General features: G+C 58.3%; 3 protein-coding genes across 3 annotated transcripts; 2 read left to right on the top strand and 1 right to left on the bottom strand.

Moving 5' to 3' along the window:
- Nucleotides 1-288: 288 nt before the first annotated feature.
- Nucleotides 289-10,047, top strand: BESB_079010 (MCM2/3/5 family protein; the record flags this gene model as incomplete). The annotated part of the gene is made up of 15 exons (XM_029366263.1): nucleotides 289-349; nucleotides 1,094-1,164; nucleotides 1,755-2,180; nucleotides 2,797-2,924; nucleotides 3,378-3,476; nucleotides 3,903-4,137; nucleotides 4,294-4,348; nucleotides 4,887-5,612; nucleotides 5,947-6,378; nucleotides 6,840-7,044; nucleotides 7,548-7,782; nucleotides 8,283-8,489; nucleotides 8,909-9,128; nucleotides 9,536-9,642; nucleotides 9,892-10,047. The coding sequence occupies 15 exons, from the start codon at nucleotides 289-291 to the stop codon at nucleotides 10,045-10,047; spliced, it is 3,363 nt and encodes a 1,120-aa protein (XP_029217694.1).
- A 3,403-nt stretch (nucleotides 10,048-13,450) lies between these two features.
- On the top strand, nucleotides 13,451-13,987 carry BESB_079000 (uncharacterized protein; the record flags this gene model as incomplete). The annotated part of the gene is made up of 1 exon (XM_029366262.1): nucleotides 13,451-13,987. The coding sequence occupies one exon, from the start codon at nucleotides 13,451-13,453 to the stop codon at nucleotides 13,985-13,987; it is 537 nt and encodes a 178-aa protein (XP_029217693.1).
- A 2,331-nt stretch (nucleotides 13,988-16,318) lies between these two features.
- Nucleotides 16,319-17,548, bottom strand: BESB_078990 (putative vacuolar ATP synthase subunit C; the record flags this gene model as incomplete). The annotated part of the gene is made up of 1 exon (XM_029366261.1): nucleotides 16,319-17,548. The coding sequence occupies one exon, from the start codon at nucleotides 17,546-17,548 to the stop codon at nucleotides 16,319-16,321; it is 1,230 nt and encodes a 409-aa protein (XP_029217692.1).
- Nucleotides 17,549-18,033: the final 485 nt, after the last annotated feature.

Raw genomic sequence — 18,033 nt, 5'->3', positions numbered from 1 at the left:
TCTCCAGAGAGCGAGCCTTTGATTTTTTGCCTTCTCGCTTCCTCCGGGTAGCCAGGGTGGATGCCTGAGTAGTCGTCTTCTCTGCGAGCCGCTCATTTCAAAGATGACACGCAGAGTTTTCGTCTGGCCCTATCTGTAGAGAAGCGAAGATCGCTCACTGACGCTGTTGTTTTCTTACCTTCTCTTGCTCTGTTTGTGCCTCGATGCCTTCCACTGCCTCTGTTGTCGTCGCCTTTTTCGGGGGGAGATCGCAGAACTCTCCACGCGCACGTCTGGCCTGCGCGGAAAATGCAGCAACACGCCGACCGCATCTTGCCGCTCTACTTCTCCCCGGAGGAAGTTGAAAATGGTAATTGCGTAGAAGCTGCCCTAAACAGACGTTTAAAGCGCGCATTCATGCGCTCCCACGCGTCCGCACCTGTATGGAGATCCAAGTTCTCTGGTGCTTGTCATGACCATCGCGTTAAGTAACAGCAAGAGAAATCTACTACTCAGAGGATAGGCTGTTCAGTGGCATTGTATTTGGGGCGACTGTCCTTCAGGAGGGAATCTGACCGAGGAGGAGGAGAACATAAAGCGGGCATGAAAGGAGGTGCTTTCTCGGAGTGTTTTTTACGGTCCATCTTTCTCGATAGAGCTTCAGTCTTTCCTTCCTGGGTTTTGTTTTTCTCTCTTTTTTCCACATGCTTGTTTGCCTCGGGTTTTCGCTCGACTCTTGAGGGAACGGCGCCCTCCTCGAGATGGCGGGTCCGCGGTGTAGGTACACAGCGGACCGCCGCCGCCGCTTTCTCTCCGTCCGCTGCTTTCTGTGTCTTGCTTCCTGCTTTCGAATGCGCCTGGAACGCTCTTCCATTTTGCATGAAACTACCTTCCTACGAATCTTCTCTTGCGCCGTCTGCTAACCTTGGACTATCCATCAGTTTTTATTTATGCACACTTCCTATCCGGATCACGTATATATTAAGACGCAGTTGGAAAATCTTTCGGGATGTTTCGCGGCTGTGACTGTGAGGACGGATGCTAAATCCGCGACCCGCCTGTTGCAAGCTGCAGCCAGCAGACATCGAAGAAGAAAATGTGCTTTTTTTTTCAGGAGACCTTCGGGCCTACGTGGAGGAGTGGCGGCGCTTCCTCTTCCAGCACCGACGAACGCTGCTCAAGCATGTGAGTCTGGCGACCAACGATTTTTTAGGGGCAACCGGCAGATAGCGTCTTTGTGCGGAAGGTGTCTGAGAATCTCAGCGTCTCAGCGTGCAGAGAGCAGACGAGGGATGTTGCCTTCCTCCGGTGTCAATTTCAGATGTGGGGTCTTGAGACTGAGTAGTAGTTCTCCCTCGCTGTCAACATAAGTGAGGAATGGTCTGGACTCCGGTTAATGAACTTCAAAGCTTCCGACTTCGCTTCCCTTCTTCTTGCCGCTCTCTTTTGCGACAGCGCCACGTCAGCGGCGGCAGCGCAGAGACACTCTTGTTAAAAGGATGCCTCTTGCGCCTTTTCGTGTCTCGTTCCGCGCTGCCTCGCTCTTCTCTTCTGAGAGGTGAGCGGCGCCGTGGAGGGTCCTGTCTCCCCCTCTGGGACGCGTGGCCCGTTCGCGTTCTTCCAGGGGAAACTGGGTCGCCTATTCATTGTGTAAATGAATTTGTTATGAGTTATTTTTTCATCATAATAATCTAAAAAAAATTTGGTGCTCGAGTCGGGTCAGGAGCTCTGTTCCCCTTGCAGAAGGGACCTTCCAACTCGCGCGTTTTTTACAGGTGAATCCGTCGACTCTGGAAGTCTTTTTGAGCTACCGAGAGCTCCTCGCTCGAAGTCCTCCGCCGTCCGCCGGCGCGTGCGCAGCTGCTCTCCGCGCGTCTCCGCAGGACGTTTTGAACACCATCGCCTGCGGAGCCCACCTGGCGGTGCTGCACGATCGAGAGGAGAGAGAAAAAGCCGCAAACGGCGCGCTTCTCTTTGCGACGCTAGGCTGCGGAGAGGCGGAGACTCGAGCTGCGCAGGACTGCGTGCCCGACAAGCCCTACCAAGCCGCCAGCGCACTCGATGGAGACATCTTGGTCGGTGGAGGGGAGATAGAAGAGGAACGGACAGGACGAGGAGTAGCGCTCCACTCGCGCCGCATTTGGATCCGACTCCTCGGCTTCGGGCCGCTGACCTCGCTATCCATTCTGCGAAGCAGACAGGTGAGTAGACAGAACAAACCGCGAGGAGGGTGAAGGAGAAAATTGCAAAGAGGAATGAAAAAGAGATCGCGAGGGGAGATTAAAAGAAGGTCGCGAGGCAAGTGAACGAAAAGCGGTGATGAAAGACAAGGGGCTTCACCAGTTCAGTGGGGGGGTGCCGTATTGCAGACACAAAGAACTTGGTTGTCTGTGTCTCCTGAAACGCGGAAGGCGAGAGCCACAAAGCGACAGCAGGGCTGCAGAAGGAGGCGAAGGCAGTCGAGAAGCGGAGGCTCACGCGAGAGGGTCCAGAGACGCAGAGGAGGAAGGAGAGAGCTCCGTGAACGCGCTTGCGGACGGGAGAAGAGGCGCAGGGTGGTGGCAAGCACAGAGGATGAGGACGAAACGGGAAAGAGGAAGGGAGCAGGAAAGTCCATGCGAGGGCGCTTGGGAGAAAGGGAGAGGCAGGACGGAGCAAACAAACGCAGAGATCTGTCGTGGGGAAGAGATATAGACAAACAATAAAAACTGCGGAGCAGGCGAGATTGCTAGAGAGAGAGAGGGAGGGCGGGGGGCTGAAACAGCAGAACAAGGAAAGACATGAGAGGTTTCGAGTCCTTCCGTGGCTTTCTCGCAGGTCGGCAGTTTAGTCGCGGTTCGAGGCCGCGTGCTTCGAGTCTACGAGCCTCGCCCGTTGGTCACGGAGCTGCCGTTCGTCTGCGCCCGATGCGGCGCTCGCTTTGTGCGTCAATGCGTGGAAGGCAGGTGAGGCCCGCCTCCGCGATTTTTTTATATTTTTTATCCTTTTTTCCTGAGGTGGACTGTGCAACATGTGCCTTGTCCTTCCTCCTGTCTTCTCCTCCGATTGTTCCGAATTTTCTGCACCTTGGGCGACGCCTACATCTGCCGCTCTGCTTCTCTCAACCGTTCGTTCCTCCGGTGTGGAGCGCGTCCCTAAACATGCCGACAAGACGCCTGTCGGTTCGTTCTTTCTCCCTGGCTTTCTTCTCGTCGTCTCGTTGCCTGATGCATCGCGGATCGCCGTGGCGGTGTCTCTGCGCTCTTCCTCACGACGCACGCGAGCGTCGCCCTCCGCAAGAGAAAGTCTTTCCAGGAGAGGTGTCGCCGCTGCGCAATTATGCTTCCCACTGCCCTCCTCTTTCTTCGGCGTCTGCCGCGGATTCTACATGATGCACTGCGATTGTTTTCTTTCTTCAGAGTATCTCATCCAGGGCCTTGCCCGACGCCTCGCTGCTACAGCCGCCACTTCCTGCCTCAGCGCCGCGAGGCAGCGACGGTGGACTGGCAGAAGCTTTGGTGAGCGAGAAAGTTCTAAAAATATTTTCAACAAACCGAGGACTCTGATCGCCCTCAGGACCGACTCGCGCCTTTGAAAGACGCCTGCCTTTCCTGCACGCGCCTTCAAAGAAGTTATCACTAAAACTGCCTGTATGTGCAGATACATATATATATTTGCACATCTATATATGCATGTATGCATACAGATAGACAGACAGAGACATATATGGCTGGAGCCTGGCCAGTAGACGCATGTATCTCTGTAGCTGTACATCGGAGTGTATGGACGCGGGTATGCATGTCTCTGCACGACTAATCGGTGTTTTCTGTGTGGAGATCTGGCTAGGGACTGCGGCGAGCATGATACACTTTGCGTCCTTTCCTCCTGCGTGGCTCTTGAAGCGCACTGAGTCTGCACAGCGGCTCTGCTGTTCTCATTTGCAGTCTGCAGGCGGAGGATACTGTGGTGGCGCAGCCGCGCCGAGAAGAGAAGAGCGAAGAGTCTGCGTCGCACGCGCTTCCAGGCCGCGAGGACGCCGCTGCGGCGGGCGACGCGCGGAGCTCACGCGGCGCCGGGGACGACTCGCAGCAGGCCGCCAGCAGGCACGACGAGAAAGAAGAAAAAGAGAGGCTGAGCGCGCAGAATGAACTTAGGAGACCCGCGTCCGTGGACTGCGAGGCAAGTTCGCGAAGCCGCATCAAAACGCGCGAAAGGTTTAGACAGACAGCTCGTGCGCACGCGCGCAGATTCAGCAGTTGGAAAGATATGCAACTTTATGCAGACACACACAGCTTCAAGAGTGCTTTGCTTTGCCTCTCTTCTTGTGTTCGCCAGGTGCGCGGGTCTTTGGTCAACGGCTGCCGTCTCGGAGAGAAGATCGTCGTAGTCGGTCAGTTGGAACAAACTTCCCTCGCCTCGACGTGAAACATGCATCTTCCGTCGTGGGGAGAGAGAGGCTCGTCTTTGATGTGCCTGTTTTTTCACCTCGCCTGCCTTAAACCTTAAACCCTCCTTTCCGTCTTCGCCAAGGCGCTTCAGAGTCTTCTTTCTGCGTGCACATGCGGAGGAGTCCCCGCGAACCTCCATTCCTCTCCGTTGCCTCGCGGCGTTGTTTGGGGGCCGCGCATCGCCTCTCTCTTTCTCTCTCGCGTTTCTCGACTTTGTTGTCTCTCCGTTCAGCGCACACGCACCATGTCTTCGACATGTCGCCCCGCCTCTCGCGGCGCGTCTGTGGCGTTCCGCCTCGCTTCTTCCTGTGGAGAATCTCCCTCCGCTGGCTCTTGCGTGTTTGAGTCCGCGTCCTGCGCTCGGTCGGTCAGCTTCTGCTGCCGGGCCGTGTTCCGCTCGCGCTCTCTCCAAGCGGCGAGCCCTCTCTTTGCTGTCGTCGCCCCTAAGTTCTCTGTTTTCCGCGCTTTCCGGATTCGCAGGCATCGTCCGCGCCTACCAGGCGGCGGGGCTGAACCTGCCAGGGCGCGCGCTGCCGGAGGCTGCCCGTGCGCGGGTTCCAGGCCCCGGGAAGAGCTTGTTCACGCTCTACCTGGACGTCGTCTCGCTGGCCTCCGCGAGCCCCGAGCGGCAGCGGAGTCGCGTGCAGCGGCGCCAGCAGGCGCAGCACGCGATCTACGCCGAGTTTCCGCGCGCGCTGCGCTCCCTCACCCTCGACGGCCCTCTCGCGGAGATGGCTGCCGAGGACTGCCCCTGGAGGGACTTCACCGCGGCGCCTGGCGCGGGCGACCGCGCGCGCCCTAGCCTCGCAGGCTGGAAGCGGAGAAGACGAGGCGAGGCCGCCGGGGCGAGCGCGCGGAACGGGGTCGGGAAAACGGAGGAAAAAGGCAAGGACGGCGCGCAAACCTGCGCGAGAAACGACGCGGAACGCCGTCCGCAGGACGACAGCGGAGCCGCAGAAGGCGCCGGGTGTACGTACACCGCAAGTGCGGGGGAAGAGGGCTCAGCGAGTCCGGCCAAGAGCGAGGTGCTTGATGAGGCGTTTCCAGCCTATCCAGGCGACCCTGATTTCGAGGAAACAGACAGCCACGTGGCCATGCAGCAGCTGGAGTTCATCACCGAAATTTTTGAAAAGGAGGAGGGCCGTCTCGAGCTCCTCGCCGCGTCGCTCGCACCACACATTCGCGGGCATGAGGTCAGCAAAGCAGGTGAGAAGGAGTGAACGCCTTGTTCGTCTTCGCTTCGCATTCCTCTGCGCCTGCCGCCTCCTGCCCGCCACGCGTCTCTCTCTCCCTCCTTCTGTTTGCGTGCCGACTCGTCCTCGGAGTTTGTCGTTTTGTTCCTCAAGGTTTCCCCTGCGTTCTGATCTCAGTGCGAGCTGAGGTCGGTGGCGCGGCCTCTGCGGCGGCCCTGCGCAGACGCCTCGCCGTCTCGTTGCGTGCGGCTGCCCGCGGTTTCCTTAGCGCCGAGCCGCGCACGCGGAGGAAGGTGGAGGCTTGTACTTTTACGTTCCTGGCTTTTTCGGCGTGTCTTTTTCCGCAGCTCTCGTGTTGACGCTGCTGGGCGGAGTGTCGGTCTACGGGGACGGCGAGGGGAGCTCGGAGGCCGCGGGGGGGGGGGATGCCGAGGCACCGCCTGGCGTGCCGCAGGTCGCCTTCGACGGCAAGGCGCTGAAGCGCCGCGGAAGCATCCACTTACTCCTCATGGGCGACGCCGGCGTCGGGAAGAGCCGCTTGCTGCGTGCGACAGCGGAAGCGGGTGCATTTGCAAACGCAGGCATCTCCTCCGCCGTCCTCCGCTATGCGGGGCTCAGCGCCGCCTGCAGCAGGCCCGCGAGCGAGCGAGACGAGGAAGACGAAGACGAAATCGGGCCTGGCGGAAGTGTGTTCGTCTGCGGCAACTCCGCGTCCGCGGCGGGGCTGACCGCCTCCACGTACCGCGAGCCAGGCACAGGCGAATTCGCCTTGGAAGCCGGTGAGGCGCGAGGCAACCGGGGTCGTGAGCGAAGGGACAAGGGACGTGCGGCCGGCCTCAGGCGCGCCTTCTTTCCTTTGGGCGCCTGGAGTGACGCACTCACGTCGCCTCTGCAGGTCGCTTCACAGGCAGTCGATTGAGACGTCACGGAGCCGAGGCGCTGCGGGCCGCGCAACAACCGCCCCCCACCACCGCACGCATAACTCCCGCGCTCCGCGCCTGCACACCTACACATATGTATTTGTATGTGTGTGTATATATGTATATCCATATATGTGTGTATATATGTATATAGACAGCAGACACAACTTGAAGAGTAGTTTAGGTATGGAGGAGTTGTGTCTCATGGGCGAGCGCGGAAGCTGAAGGTGCGTAAGGGGCGCGTCTGCGTGCTGGTGTGTCTTGCCTGTCTATCCCCGCTGTTTGTGTGCGCATGTTTCGTCTTCTCGTTCGCCTTCCAGGGGCCCTCGTCCTCGCAGACGGCGGCATTTGTTGCGTAGACGAGCTAGATAAGATGCACGCGGCCTCGACTTCGGCAGACATCTCGGCGCTCTTGGAGGCGATGGAGCATCAGACCGTCTCCGTCGCGAAGGGCAGCTGCCACTGTACACTTCCCGCGCGGACGGCGCTCGCGGCAGCTGCAAATCCGAAGGACGGAAAATTCCAGTGAGGGCGCGATTCCCTCGGCGCCGCGCAGGGGCGACGCAAAAAAAAGGAAGCGGATTCCTTTTCTGCCGCTTTCGCTTGAGACTCAACCTCTCAGACCGGCCTCTTTGCAGCAAAGGGAGAGGCACGACGGGGAGGAGAGCGCCCGCGAACGTATGCGTCTGCATGCGCCCGCCAGCACACGCGCGCCTGCCGAAATCGCGAGAAAACCCGATATCTCTCCCGCGAGCACTCCAGCGGTCGACTGGAAAGACGGTGCCCGGCGCCGGCGGAAAAATGAGCGTGGTCGCAACCCCGAAGAGGCTGCACACAGAAGCGACTGTCTAGGATCAGAAGGGCGTCTGCAGCCCGCTCTTCAGCCGCTTATATAAATGTACCACATATATATGCATATATATATGCATCTTGAAGAATAGTGTAGGGGGCTCGGGTTCGGTTTTAGTCTGCGTTCTTCTTTCCTTTCCGCGTGCATCTGGGCGATTTCGTCTCGAGTGTGTCGCCAGAGCTTCGAAGACTCTCGCGGAGAACGTGAAGCTGCCGCCCTGTCTTACGTCGCGCTTTGACCTGATAATCTGCCTCCACGACGAGGCCGGCAGCGACACAGATCCTTTTCCCGCGTACGCCACGCGAAGACGCAGCGACCTGGACCCGCGAGATTCTGAGCATCCTCGCCCGTCGCTGTCAGGAAGGAAGGGTGCGCAGTCTCAGTCTCTAGCGGAAAGGATCCGGGCTGTCAAAGTGAGTTCACGCGAGGTCGCGGAGATGAGCGAGCAGAGAAGCCAGCTGGCCTCTGCAGCCCGATACCTCGGCGAGGATCTCTGAATCGCCCCCCCTCCCCTCTTTCCTCGTTTCCAGTTCAGGGCTCTTTCTTCGGCCTTTCTTCACGTCACTTTGAAGATCCAAGCCTCGAATGCCTTGCAGGCGCACGTTTTTGTCCATTGGCGGCTAACGTTCGCCCTGGCGCGCCTTCAAACGTGTGCGCCTGCTGACGCATCGTCTGCGCGTGGAAAGAGGCGCGTTGTACTCAGAATTGTTTGGGTCTCCGCGTACCTAATGAGAGGGTCTCAGCGACCGCGTCTCCTCGTCGGGCCTGCATAAGAGTCGTTTTCTGGGTCACACGTTGTCGGTGTCTAGCGTTCCAACTCTGGGGAGAGACACGCATTTTGCGGCCTCCTCCGGCTCCTCTCTCTCCTGTACCTGACGCACGTCTCTGCGGTGTTTATTTGCGTCTTCTGCAGCCCGCCAAACTCCTTCCGCTCTCCCTGATGCAGGCTTACCTCGCGTACGCGCGGCAGTACGTCCGGCCTGTCTTAACTCCGGAGGCGGGCGAGGCCCTCAAGCGGCTTTACGCGTTTCTGCGGCGGCAGGAGGACAGCGAGTTTGCGGCGCATGACTCGCTTCCGGTCGGCATGCGCCAGCTCGAGTCGCTTATTCGCTTCTGCGAGGTAAGTGGAAGGGCGGGAACCGAGAGAACGCGAGAAGGAGGGTGTCACAAGCCCGACAACGCCAGGGTTCGCTCTGTCCCCGTGTTTCTTGGCGATTCCCTCACTCTTGCCTGATGCTGTCGCTGGCGGCGGGCTACACGGGGACGCTGCGGCCCTGCGGATGCTCTGGTGTTGCGTGGCGCTTCATTCTTTCCGTGCGACGTCTCGCACCTGCGGACTTTGGTTCCCTCCTCGCGGGGTGTCTCGGTGTGTCTGTGCGTCTCTTTTCGTTTCCTCGCGGCGCGCGCGTGTGCCCAGCAGAGACTCCCCCCGCGCTGCGTGGTGTGTTTGGTTGGCGAAGTCTCCGTGCGCCAGAGACACGCCGAGCCGCTGAGGCGCGATGCATGCATTGCTGAAGACTTGCATTCGCGTTGTTGCAGGCGCGCGCGCGTGCGGACTTGGTCAACGAAGTGACGGAGGCGCATGTACGGGACGTGGGGAACATCTTCGTGAACAGTGCAGCCTTCTCTCGACTCGCCTACGCGGCCTCGCCGGCCGCTCAAGCCGAGGCCGCGTGCCTCGCGCTCTACCCCGCGGGCGGGAGACAGCTGAACCCCACTTGCGCCACGACAGCCGCTCAACTCGTCGCGATCGCCGCAGGTCAGCTGCGTGGCTCGAGGCCTTCGCGTGGAGGGCAAGCACTCATCTGGTCTCATTGGAAGAGCCTCACGTTTTCCACGTACAAAGATGCGTGCGGCGGCAAGGACTTTATTGTTGCATCCATTTACAGCGACTTCTCTGCTGCGTCCTGTCAACGGGCGCACTCGGGTCTCCGGTACCCCCTCACACACCAAGTCTCCGTGGTGTGCCTGGATGACATACAAATATACGTGTGTGTGTTATATATATATGTGATATATATATAAATATAGACGTGTGTGCATTTAGCACGTGGCCTCTGCCTCTCTTTCCCGTGCATGGGCGAGTGAGCAAGGCAGCAGCGCGAAGGGGTGCCAGGGTCTAAGAGCGTAACGCATGCGGCGCGCTTGGCTCTTTTCTCTTTGCAGGGAAGAAAGGAAGAAAGCGCAAATCTCTCGCGGGCCTCGTGCCCAGCTTTCTGCAAGCCTGCATCCTCTTTCTTTCCAACAACCCGTGCGCGGGCTTGACCAATCGAGTAGGCGCGGCTGAGGGGGCGAATGGATTGTGGAACTGGAAACCTGAAACTCTGCACAGCTCACGCGCTGCGAGTGGATTTGCCGCGCGACTGGAAGGCGTATGAAGGCCTCTGAAACTGAGGTCTTGCATGTGGTGCAGCGGCGGGTCGCAGGCTGTGGCAGCAGGCCACGAACCGCGGGACGGCCCCAATCAAGGTTCACACGTGCAGTTTTTCTGTGCGGTGTTTCCTCTGTCTTCTTTGGTGCAGCAACTGCTGGACTGCGCCACTGTCGTGGTTTCCCGAGCGGACTCCACCGCCTGCCCTGAAGCCCTGGTGGCGCTGGCGAACGAGGGAGGCTACATTCTGCGGAAAGCTGACGGCCTCTGGCAAGTGGATAGAGCTTTCGGTGCGTCTGCGTTCTAGGGATGAAGGGCTTCCAACGCGTGGCGAGTGCGTGCCTGCGATGCGTATTTGCGGGTGTGTGTCTGCTCTGAGTTGCCAAAGAGACAGCAAGTCTGCGCGTGGCTGTCTGCGTCTGAAGATCGGTGCGAAGCATGTACACAGGCTTGCAAAGCCCGTCAAAAAGACGGCAGGCGCGCGCAAGCGGCAGTGGGAAGGACCGCTGTGGAGCGCGGCTCCTCGGAATTCAAATAAGAAAAACAGGTGGTGACTCTGTGCGACCTGAATGGGGATTTTCCAGAGAGAAGCGGAGGCACTCCCGAGCTTGGTGCCCGTTTTTTGTGCATGCGTTTGACGTTTTTGAATCGAACGTTACATACCCAGCCCTGTGCGCATATGAACGACTGTGTACGAGAAACGCTTCGACTCAGCATCGCCTTCCACAGAGAAGGACCTGAGGTCCTGGCGGCGTCCGCCTTTCGGATAGTAATGGAGAGGTTGAACTGTTCAATTCTTATCTTGTCAGTGATGAACTCAGCCTCTGGCTGCGCGGAGACTTTCACTACAGCGTCCTCAAGCGCAGGTGACGATGCAGGGAGAGTGGCGCACACAGGCTATCACAAGGATTATCCTTGGCTTCTCTGTAAATCAGACACTATTTCTCCGACATCGCGTGCTTAGCGTCTGCAGAGGCCAGGCTCAGACGCAGACATCGCAGAGATGCCTCGTTGGTGGCTAGGGGCCCGAACCCGCCCCCGATCTGCCAGAAAAGCCCCTTGGATCTAATTTTACACCATATAAGCCTGCAAGGTTAGAGCGCCAGGCGCAAATAGATATCGATGTCGCTGAGCGTGCGGAGAGATGTGGGCTACTGATACCATGAGAAAGAAGGCTGCGCCATTTAGAAAGCTGTCTGAAGCGACGGCCAGAAACACGTCTAACGATTTGACAGCTTTGCAGCGGTGACTCAGATGCGACGATCACAGCGAGGCAAGGCTCCAGAGCTTTGCACTAACAGCAGTATTCGGAGTGAGGTCACATCAGCGGCACATCAGTTGTCTCATGGTGCGGCACCCTGCGCGAGGGAACTTCAGCTGTGCCACAGCGCTACGCGCTCCGCACGGCAAGGCCCTACAGCTTAGCTTGAAAGAATGAAAAGCAACGAGGGCTCTCAGTTCTCGAAGGCAGTGCTGACACCAGGGGCACAGCGCGTTTGCGCTCCAGAAAGGGCAAGCGAGTTGTGTTGTGAACGTAGGTGACGCCGGGACTAGTTACCAGCGTCTTGGCTGGGACAAACTGGGGATCAGACTATCGCGGCTGTTAGACCAACGTGTCAGCGAGCGGTTATGTCTTTTCGTAGGCCTCTCTGCGGAATGCGAACCGCAGCGGCAAAAACATGTATCAGACCCCGTCACTGACACATACACTTGTCTCAAGAGGTTCGTCATTCCCGACAAAACAGAACGGTTACTCTGGGTCTGTCGTACAGCTGGCGCGCATGGGGACGGAAGCATGAATGCCACATGACATTCGTAGAACAGACATGCGCAAGAAACGTTGCGCGGGTTTCCGCAGGTTGCATCCCGCCGTGAAATCGCCCTCTGAATCGTGACACACCCCTGTTCCAGTGTCGCAGGTCCCTTCGACACACACTCTGTGGCATGTTTTCGAGTTGGACAGATGCGAATGCTTAAGTTCCGGCAGCACCACGTCTCTTTCGTGAGCTCCTCCGAGTACCAACTCACATGGAAATTCGAACCACGTTAGGACACGTGACAAAGACTACGAAAGTAGTCTGGGGCACGGGCAGACCTGTAAAGGCCAGTCTGCCGTGACTCGGAGCCAAACAGTGGTGATACACAGTCAGGTACCAGCACACGGGTTGTTCTGCATTCTGGAGAGCACCTTCTTTTCATGCAAGTGATGTCTCGCCCCCTGCGGCAACGCACCAAAGCGGCATGCCTGAATGCTGTCGGGGTGTCTCGCACGCGCGAATCCGCGCGCGACACACCTTGTCAGGGATTGCGTTCCTGCTTCTGGCAGGTTCGCACATGGGTTCCAGTTTCGCATTTCTGCTCTGCGATTCGCGTCTGGCTGCGTCGCCGGCGCCCGAGTCAGTCTTCGTTCCGCGAGAGCCAAAGAGCGGAGGTGGTCCTGTGGCTAGTGCCTGCGAGAATATTCGTCCTGCGAATCGAGCCCGTGAGCCTGCCTAGCCGTTGCAAGCAGAGTCAATCTAACAGCAAGTTCGCTTACGCAACGGACTGCAGTCGCGTGGCGACAGGGTGCCGTGGTCAAGGGTGTGCACGAAGAGGTGAGGTGATCGGCGTCTGACAGGCGCTTGCAGGTTTGCGCAGTAGCCAGTCCGCACCGTGGGTGACTAGAAGCGAATATCTGGAACTTTCGGAATAGATCAAGGATTCGTGTTTCCGCGAGAGGCGTTCGATGGGATCGGGATAGCGGCTTAGTTCAGCTAGGCTTCCAACGCGCGACAGACAGAGTCTGCAGTATCATACGGCCCCTGCGCGAGCGTGCGTGAGAGGCTAGGCTCTTCTCAGTTGCGCGTCTGAAGGACGCGAGTGCGCGGCTGAGATTCGTGTTCTGTGCCAGACGCTAGCGAGACAGAGTGTCGGGTAGATCATTTCTGATTTTCGAATCCTTCGATTCGGACTTTCCTCGGTGCATTCACTTGATCGCATAGGGTAGTTTTTCGCGCAGTCTGGCCTCGAAATTTCGGTTCTGTTCTTGGCTGTGGGTGCTGTGGCGCGTTGCGCAGGTGAATCCTTTTGCGTCTGACTCGTTTCGGAGGAAGGCGGTGAACGGATTCTCTTTTGGTGGCGCCGCAGCCCCGGGCCGCGCACCTCTTTTCTGCTCATCTGCCGAGCGCGCGCAAGCCGTTTTTCCCCTTTGCGCCACGCGCGTCGTCGTTTCGAGGTTCCGGCGGCGCAGTGTCTTGGATATTCGCGTGTGTCTGCGCGCCGGGAAAAGATTTGGTCGGGGTGTGTCGGTCGGTCGCTGTGGCTCGGCAGAGTTCTCTGTGGAGTCTCGAGGATTTCTTCGGGAGGGAGGAGGGACGCGCGCGCACCGCGAGGCTGCTCCCCGTTCTCTCGACACGACAGGATAGCCAAGTCCTGGTTTAATCCCGCGCAGTGTCCGTCGTGCGCGCGATCTTCTCGCTGGCCTTAAGCGCCTGGGCAGGGTTGCGCGTGGCGGTGGCGGTGCCTGTATTTTCTAGAGTGACGGGTTGCGCTTGCGCGCGTGCGACACCTCCCATTGCCGTGGAATTCCGTTGAGTTCCTCCAGATTGCAGCGCCACTCCCGTCGTTTTTCTTCTGCTGTGCGAGAAATTTCTTTTTCAAGGCGCGTGTCTTTATTTCTGTGTCGCCGAAGCCCCGTCCTTCCGTCTTTTGCGGGCGTTGTCTCCAACAACATGGTGGCAAAAACAAAGAAGTCGAAAGCCAGTCCACCTGGAGCTTCTCGTGGAGGCCATGCGGCCGCGGCGATGGCTAAGAGCGCGTCGTCTGGAGCTTCTTCTTCGGCCAAAAAAAAGATCAATAAGAAGACGCGTGCAACAGGTCGCGGCACTGCGGCTGTCCCGCCGCGCCCCATGATGAAGAAGTCCGCCACCACCAGCGGGAAAAAGATGGCGGCAGGGAAGAAGGCGAACCCCAAAAAGTCTGTCAAGCCCAGCCGTGGGAGTGCAAAGAAGCCGGCGGCGGCGATGAAGAAGGTCTCTTCTGAAAAAGAACTGGCCTCCAGCGCGGCAGCCAGCAACGACGTGGCGCCTTCCGCTGCGCCGTCTATGAAGAAACGGGCACCGCGTTCCGCGGCGGCCGCCGCCCCGGCGAAGAAGAGAACCTCTTCTTCCTCGGAAAAAAAGACTAAGAAGAGCCCGCCCAAGAAAGTCGCTGCACCCAAGAAGAAGGGTCCTGTCAAGAAAGCCAAGAAGGCAGGAAAGAAGCAGTGAACTCCTGATGCGTTTGTCAACGTGCCGTCCTTGTGTGTTGTTGTACCATAGATGATACCTCTGCCTGCCGGGGCCCTTCCAAAGGAGCTTTTTTGCTTAGTTTGGCACTTTTTTTCACTGGGCAAGTCTTCCTCTATCTATGCATGTAAATATGTGTGTCGCTCCAATAGGGACGTACACCAGAGGCGTCGTCTTCCGCGTCTGGGTAAGCGACGGACTAATGGGATCTATATTTTGACGAGCTGTCAGGAAGCCTTTTCGACAAAGAAAGGTCTTTTTCTTGGTCGGGGACAAAGCGTTGTTTTTACGAGAGGTGCTCTGTCATCTGTGAATGCCGACGAAGAAGCTGACTTGCACGGAGGGAAGGGGTGAGGAGTTTCTGGCTCTCTCTCGCATCTTTTGTCGCGCGTATTCCGGAGGAGGCGCTCTCTTTTTACGGTCTGCGGCAGTTGCCGTTGTGTAGCTATGTTGATGCTTCTGTGCGTATCCACATCTTCATATTCGCACTTCTTTTCCTGACAGTGCCGATCCGTGTGTGAAAGAGGGAACCAATAAACCACCGCATTTACTCAAATATCTTGTCGCACAACAGCTCGGAACGACAGAAGACCCAAAGCCTCCTTTCGCGTCTGTAGGCGTCCCGCCTCCTGCGAGTGGCAGCCCTGACGTAGCGAACACGAGACGACGTCACGAATGCCTGCGGACCCCTTTCCCCCCCCCCCCCCCCCCCCTGGTAGGTGCACGCGAACACGTGATTCAGCTTCTGTCCTACTCAGCACGCTCCAGCACAGAGATCTCTATGCAGCCGCTCACGTAGCTCTCAGGCTCAGTATAGGCTCACGTAACGCGCCAGACTTCACCCCCCACGATCCTCCGGATTTCCTCACGAAGCGACCATGTTGCTGGTGCCAGATGCCGCACCCGCAACACGGTGCCTCGAGATATCCCGGCCGTGTAGTGTGCGCGCGTCTACGCGTCGCCTGGCTTCGAATATGCCTAAAGCCGCGTCCTCAGCGGCGTCTTCAGACGCGAAGACGCCGTCTCATAGGACGAGGGTGATCTGCGTGTATAGCCTCTCGAACACATGGAAATTCGGTGAGTGCGCCCCCTCGTTGCTCTGCTGTGAAAACAACCGGCCGTCGTGCTGCCCACACCCTGCGGCGCTGCGAAGTTTGCTCGTATAGCCGCATGACGGATTAACATATGGTGAACCCCGACAGCGTGCCTTCCGAACGCGCGAAGCGATCCTTCTTGATCTACACGTAAACACTGAATTTTACGATTCTATGTATTCTGGTGATAGTGTACTTTACCTACATCTATTCTGGTTCTTCGGACATCCAGAGGTATACATTCTAATTCTACCTGCTCTTGGTTCCCTTTCCCCTGTGCTTTCAGCTGCGGGAGCTGGCTGCGTGTTCTGCAGCTGTGCGCGACAACGCGGCGCCCTTAAAGCGGCTCTGCCTTTCGAAACGAGTCAAGCGTATTACCGGTTAACTTCTTCGAGGCAAAACTCCCCTTCGCTGCCGATGTGTAGGCATCAAGTTCGAGGGGTGCGTGTTGATGTGCACACGCCGTGAGACTTGGGATCCGAAAACTGTCGGTGCTTCACGGCCTGCGCAGCCCCGCGGCTTTCTACCGAGTTAAGGCTACGAACTCTTCAGAGAAAACGCAACTCAGTTTAGAACTTGACTGCGAAAAGACGCGCAGGGCGGACGCGCGTCCACACGCGCACAACAAACATCGACGCTGGTCCGCGTGCAGCGGCCGCCGCACGCCGACATATATATCATCTGTGATATATATTTATATGTATGCATATATCTTTATTTGCATTTGCACAAAAAGACGCGTGCATACGAACACGGGCTCAGCATTTGCAGCTTGAAGCTTTGACGTTCTAAAAAGTTCAGGGACGCACGTCGCGCCTACGCAGATATTTCTGGCTTTTTGCCAGCACGGAGACATGAACACGAGAAGAATGGACACCCTTCAAATGCCAACAGAAACCACGAATGCAACTCGGAAACATCTTTCTCGCTCGGACTCGAAGATTGGCGGCCTTGTTCTACCAAGACGCGCGAGAACCGCGAAACCTCTTCGCCTCGCTTTGTCGGATGCGTTCTTCTTCCTCTCTCCCTCGGCCCTGTCTCTCTCTCTTCACTCTCTCGCCTCTTCTTCTCTGTTCTCTCCTCCTCGCTCACAGACGAGGATGCGCCGTCACGCGCGCCTGCAGAGCCCCGGAGGCGTTTGCCGCACGTGTTGTTCCTGAGGCAAGTCTCTCGGGACGTCTCGTTCTTCTCCCTCCACTTCGCGCTGTGCCTCGCGCACTCACGCGGCGCCGCGGTGGACGCCGAAGGGCTGCAGGGAGAGCCAGACGTAGGGGAAGAAGTCTTCGTCATCGTCGCCGTCGTCCTTGCCGTCTGCAAAGTATCTGTTGCCGAATCCGCCCTTCGGCGAGAAGAGTTTTTCGAGTTCCGCGCGCAGCTTCTTCTCCTTGGTCTCGCTCGCAGGGTGCAGAACGAAGGCAGCGTACTGCGGCGGAACTCCGAAGCGGAGGACTGCCTCGCAGAAGGTGCGCATCGCCTTGAGATGCATCCACGCGATGAAGATGTCGGAGAAGGCCGCGAAGCAGACGCGACTGAGGAACGTTTCCTGCTTGGTCTTCTCGGCCTCAACGCGCGAGCGAGCGAGCACGGTCTCGCGGTAGGCTTGCTCGCTGTAGTGGAAGTCGCGGACGACGAACTTCTTGCTCTGCGCGGCTTGGCGAAACTGAGGGAGGTGCGACTTGAAGAGAATCACTCGCCAGAGCGAGTTCCCGTCCGCGTCGTCGGGCAAGTCGAACTTGCGGCCGCTCCGCGGCACGACGAACTCGTCCAAGCTCTCGTAGGTCTGCTGCCAGTCCCGCTCCTGGCTGCGCGGCACGACAACGACGGCCGTGGCGAGGTGCTCCGTGGTGAGGAAGTCGTCGCTGCGAATTGCGTCGGGCGCGAAGACGTCGATCAAGTCGCGCTGCATGTAGTTCCCCGGGCCCGTCTTTTTGCCGGCGGAGGACGTGCTGACCATCTGCTGGCGCACTTCGTGCCAGACGGCGACTTTGGCGCGCACTTCGTCGTCTGTCTTCGTCACAGCCTGCACCAAAATGTCGAGGTTCTCTGGGATCGCGCGCGAGCGCGGATACTTGGCGTCGTCCCACTGGAAGCGGCGGATGTATTGGTCGACTGTGAGCGAGTGGCGCTGCCAGACGATTTTCAACTCGCACTCGGGGTCGATCTCCAGCGCCTGGCGCTCGATGCGCCGAATCACGCTCTCCACGTACGAGTCCTGCTTCTGCAGCAAGTCGACTGAGCGAATCAAGTCGTCAAAGGTGCCAAACTTCAGGTGCGGAATGTCCAGCAGACACGCCTCACTGCACAATGCGCCGCCGCGCGAACCCAAAACTGCGCGCTTCAGCGAACTGAAAATCTGCTCAGCGCTGTGGCTGTCGTCCGTGTTGCAAGCTACCAACCAATACGGGCAAGTCCGCACTCCGTCGCCCGCCGCGCCGGCTGACCCCGACATCGTGACCCGCGGAAGATCGAGGAGCGAAAAACCTGGTGGGCGAGGCGATCTGGACGCGACGCACGCAAGGAAAACGGAGAGACAGTGCGAAGAGCAACACCCGCAACGAGGAGCTCTGCGCAGAAGAAGGGGGCAGAGGAGAAGGTCAGCTGCCGCTGCTACAGAGACACGATAGCGGAACACGAAAAAACGAAGCCCGAAAACGAGCGAGACGACAAACAGAGAGAAGCAGGAGACAGAGGAGAGTTGTAGAGCAAGGCCCTGGCGAAAAACAAAGTCGCGCGAGAGGCAAGAATGAAGAAATCGAGACGTCGAGAAACGAGCGGAGATCGGGACAGGGTGCCCGACTCAACATCAGAGAGGACACTCCAGAGCGAGGACAGAAACTGGAATTTTAGGGCTTAGTGTTTTTAAAAGTCCACGCCAAAGCCAACGCGTGGACGCGCAAAGAAACAAGAACGCGATATCCAGGGAAAACAGGAACG

Source organism: Besnoitia besnoiti, chromosome VII (assembly GCF_002563875.1).
Source record: "Besnoitia besnoiti strain Bb-Ger1 chromosome VII, whole genome shotgun sequence".
Taxonomy (NCBI): domain Eukaryota; phylum Apicomplexa; class Conoidasida; order Eucoccidiorida; family Sarcocystidae; genus Besnoitia; species Besnoitia besnoiti.
The sequence above is the reverse complement of the archived record's forward strand: the minus strand, read 5'-3'. Positions and strand labels throughout refer to the sequence as shown.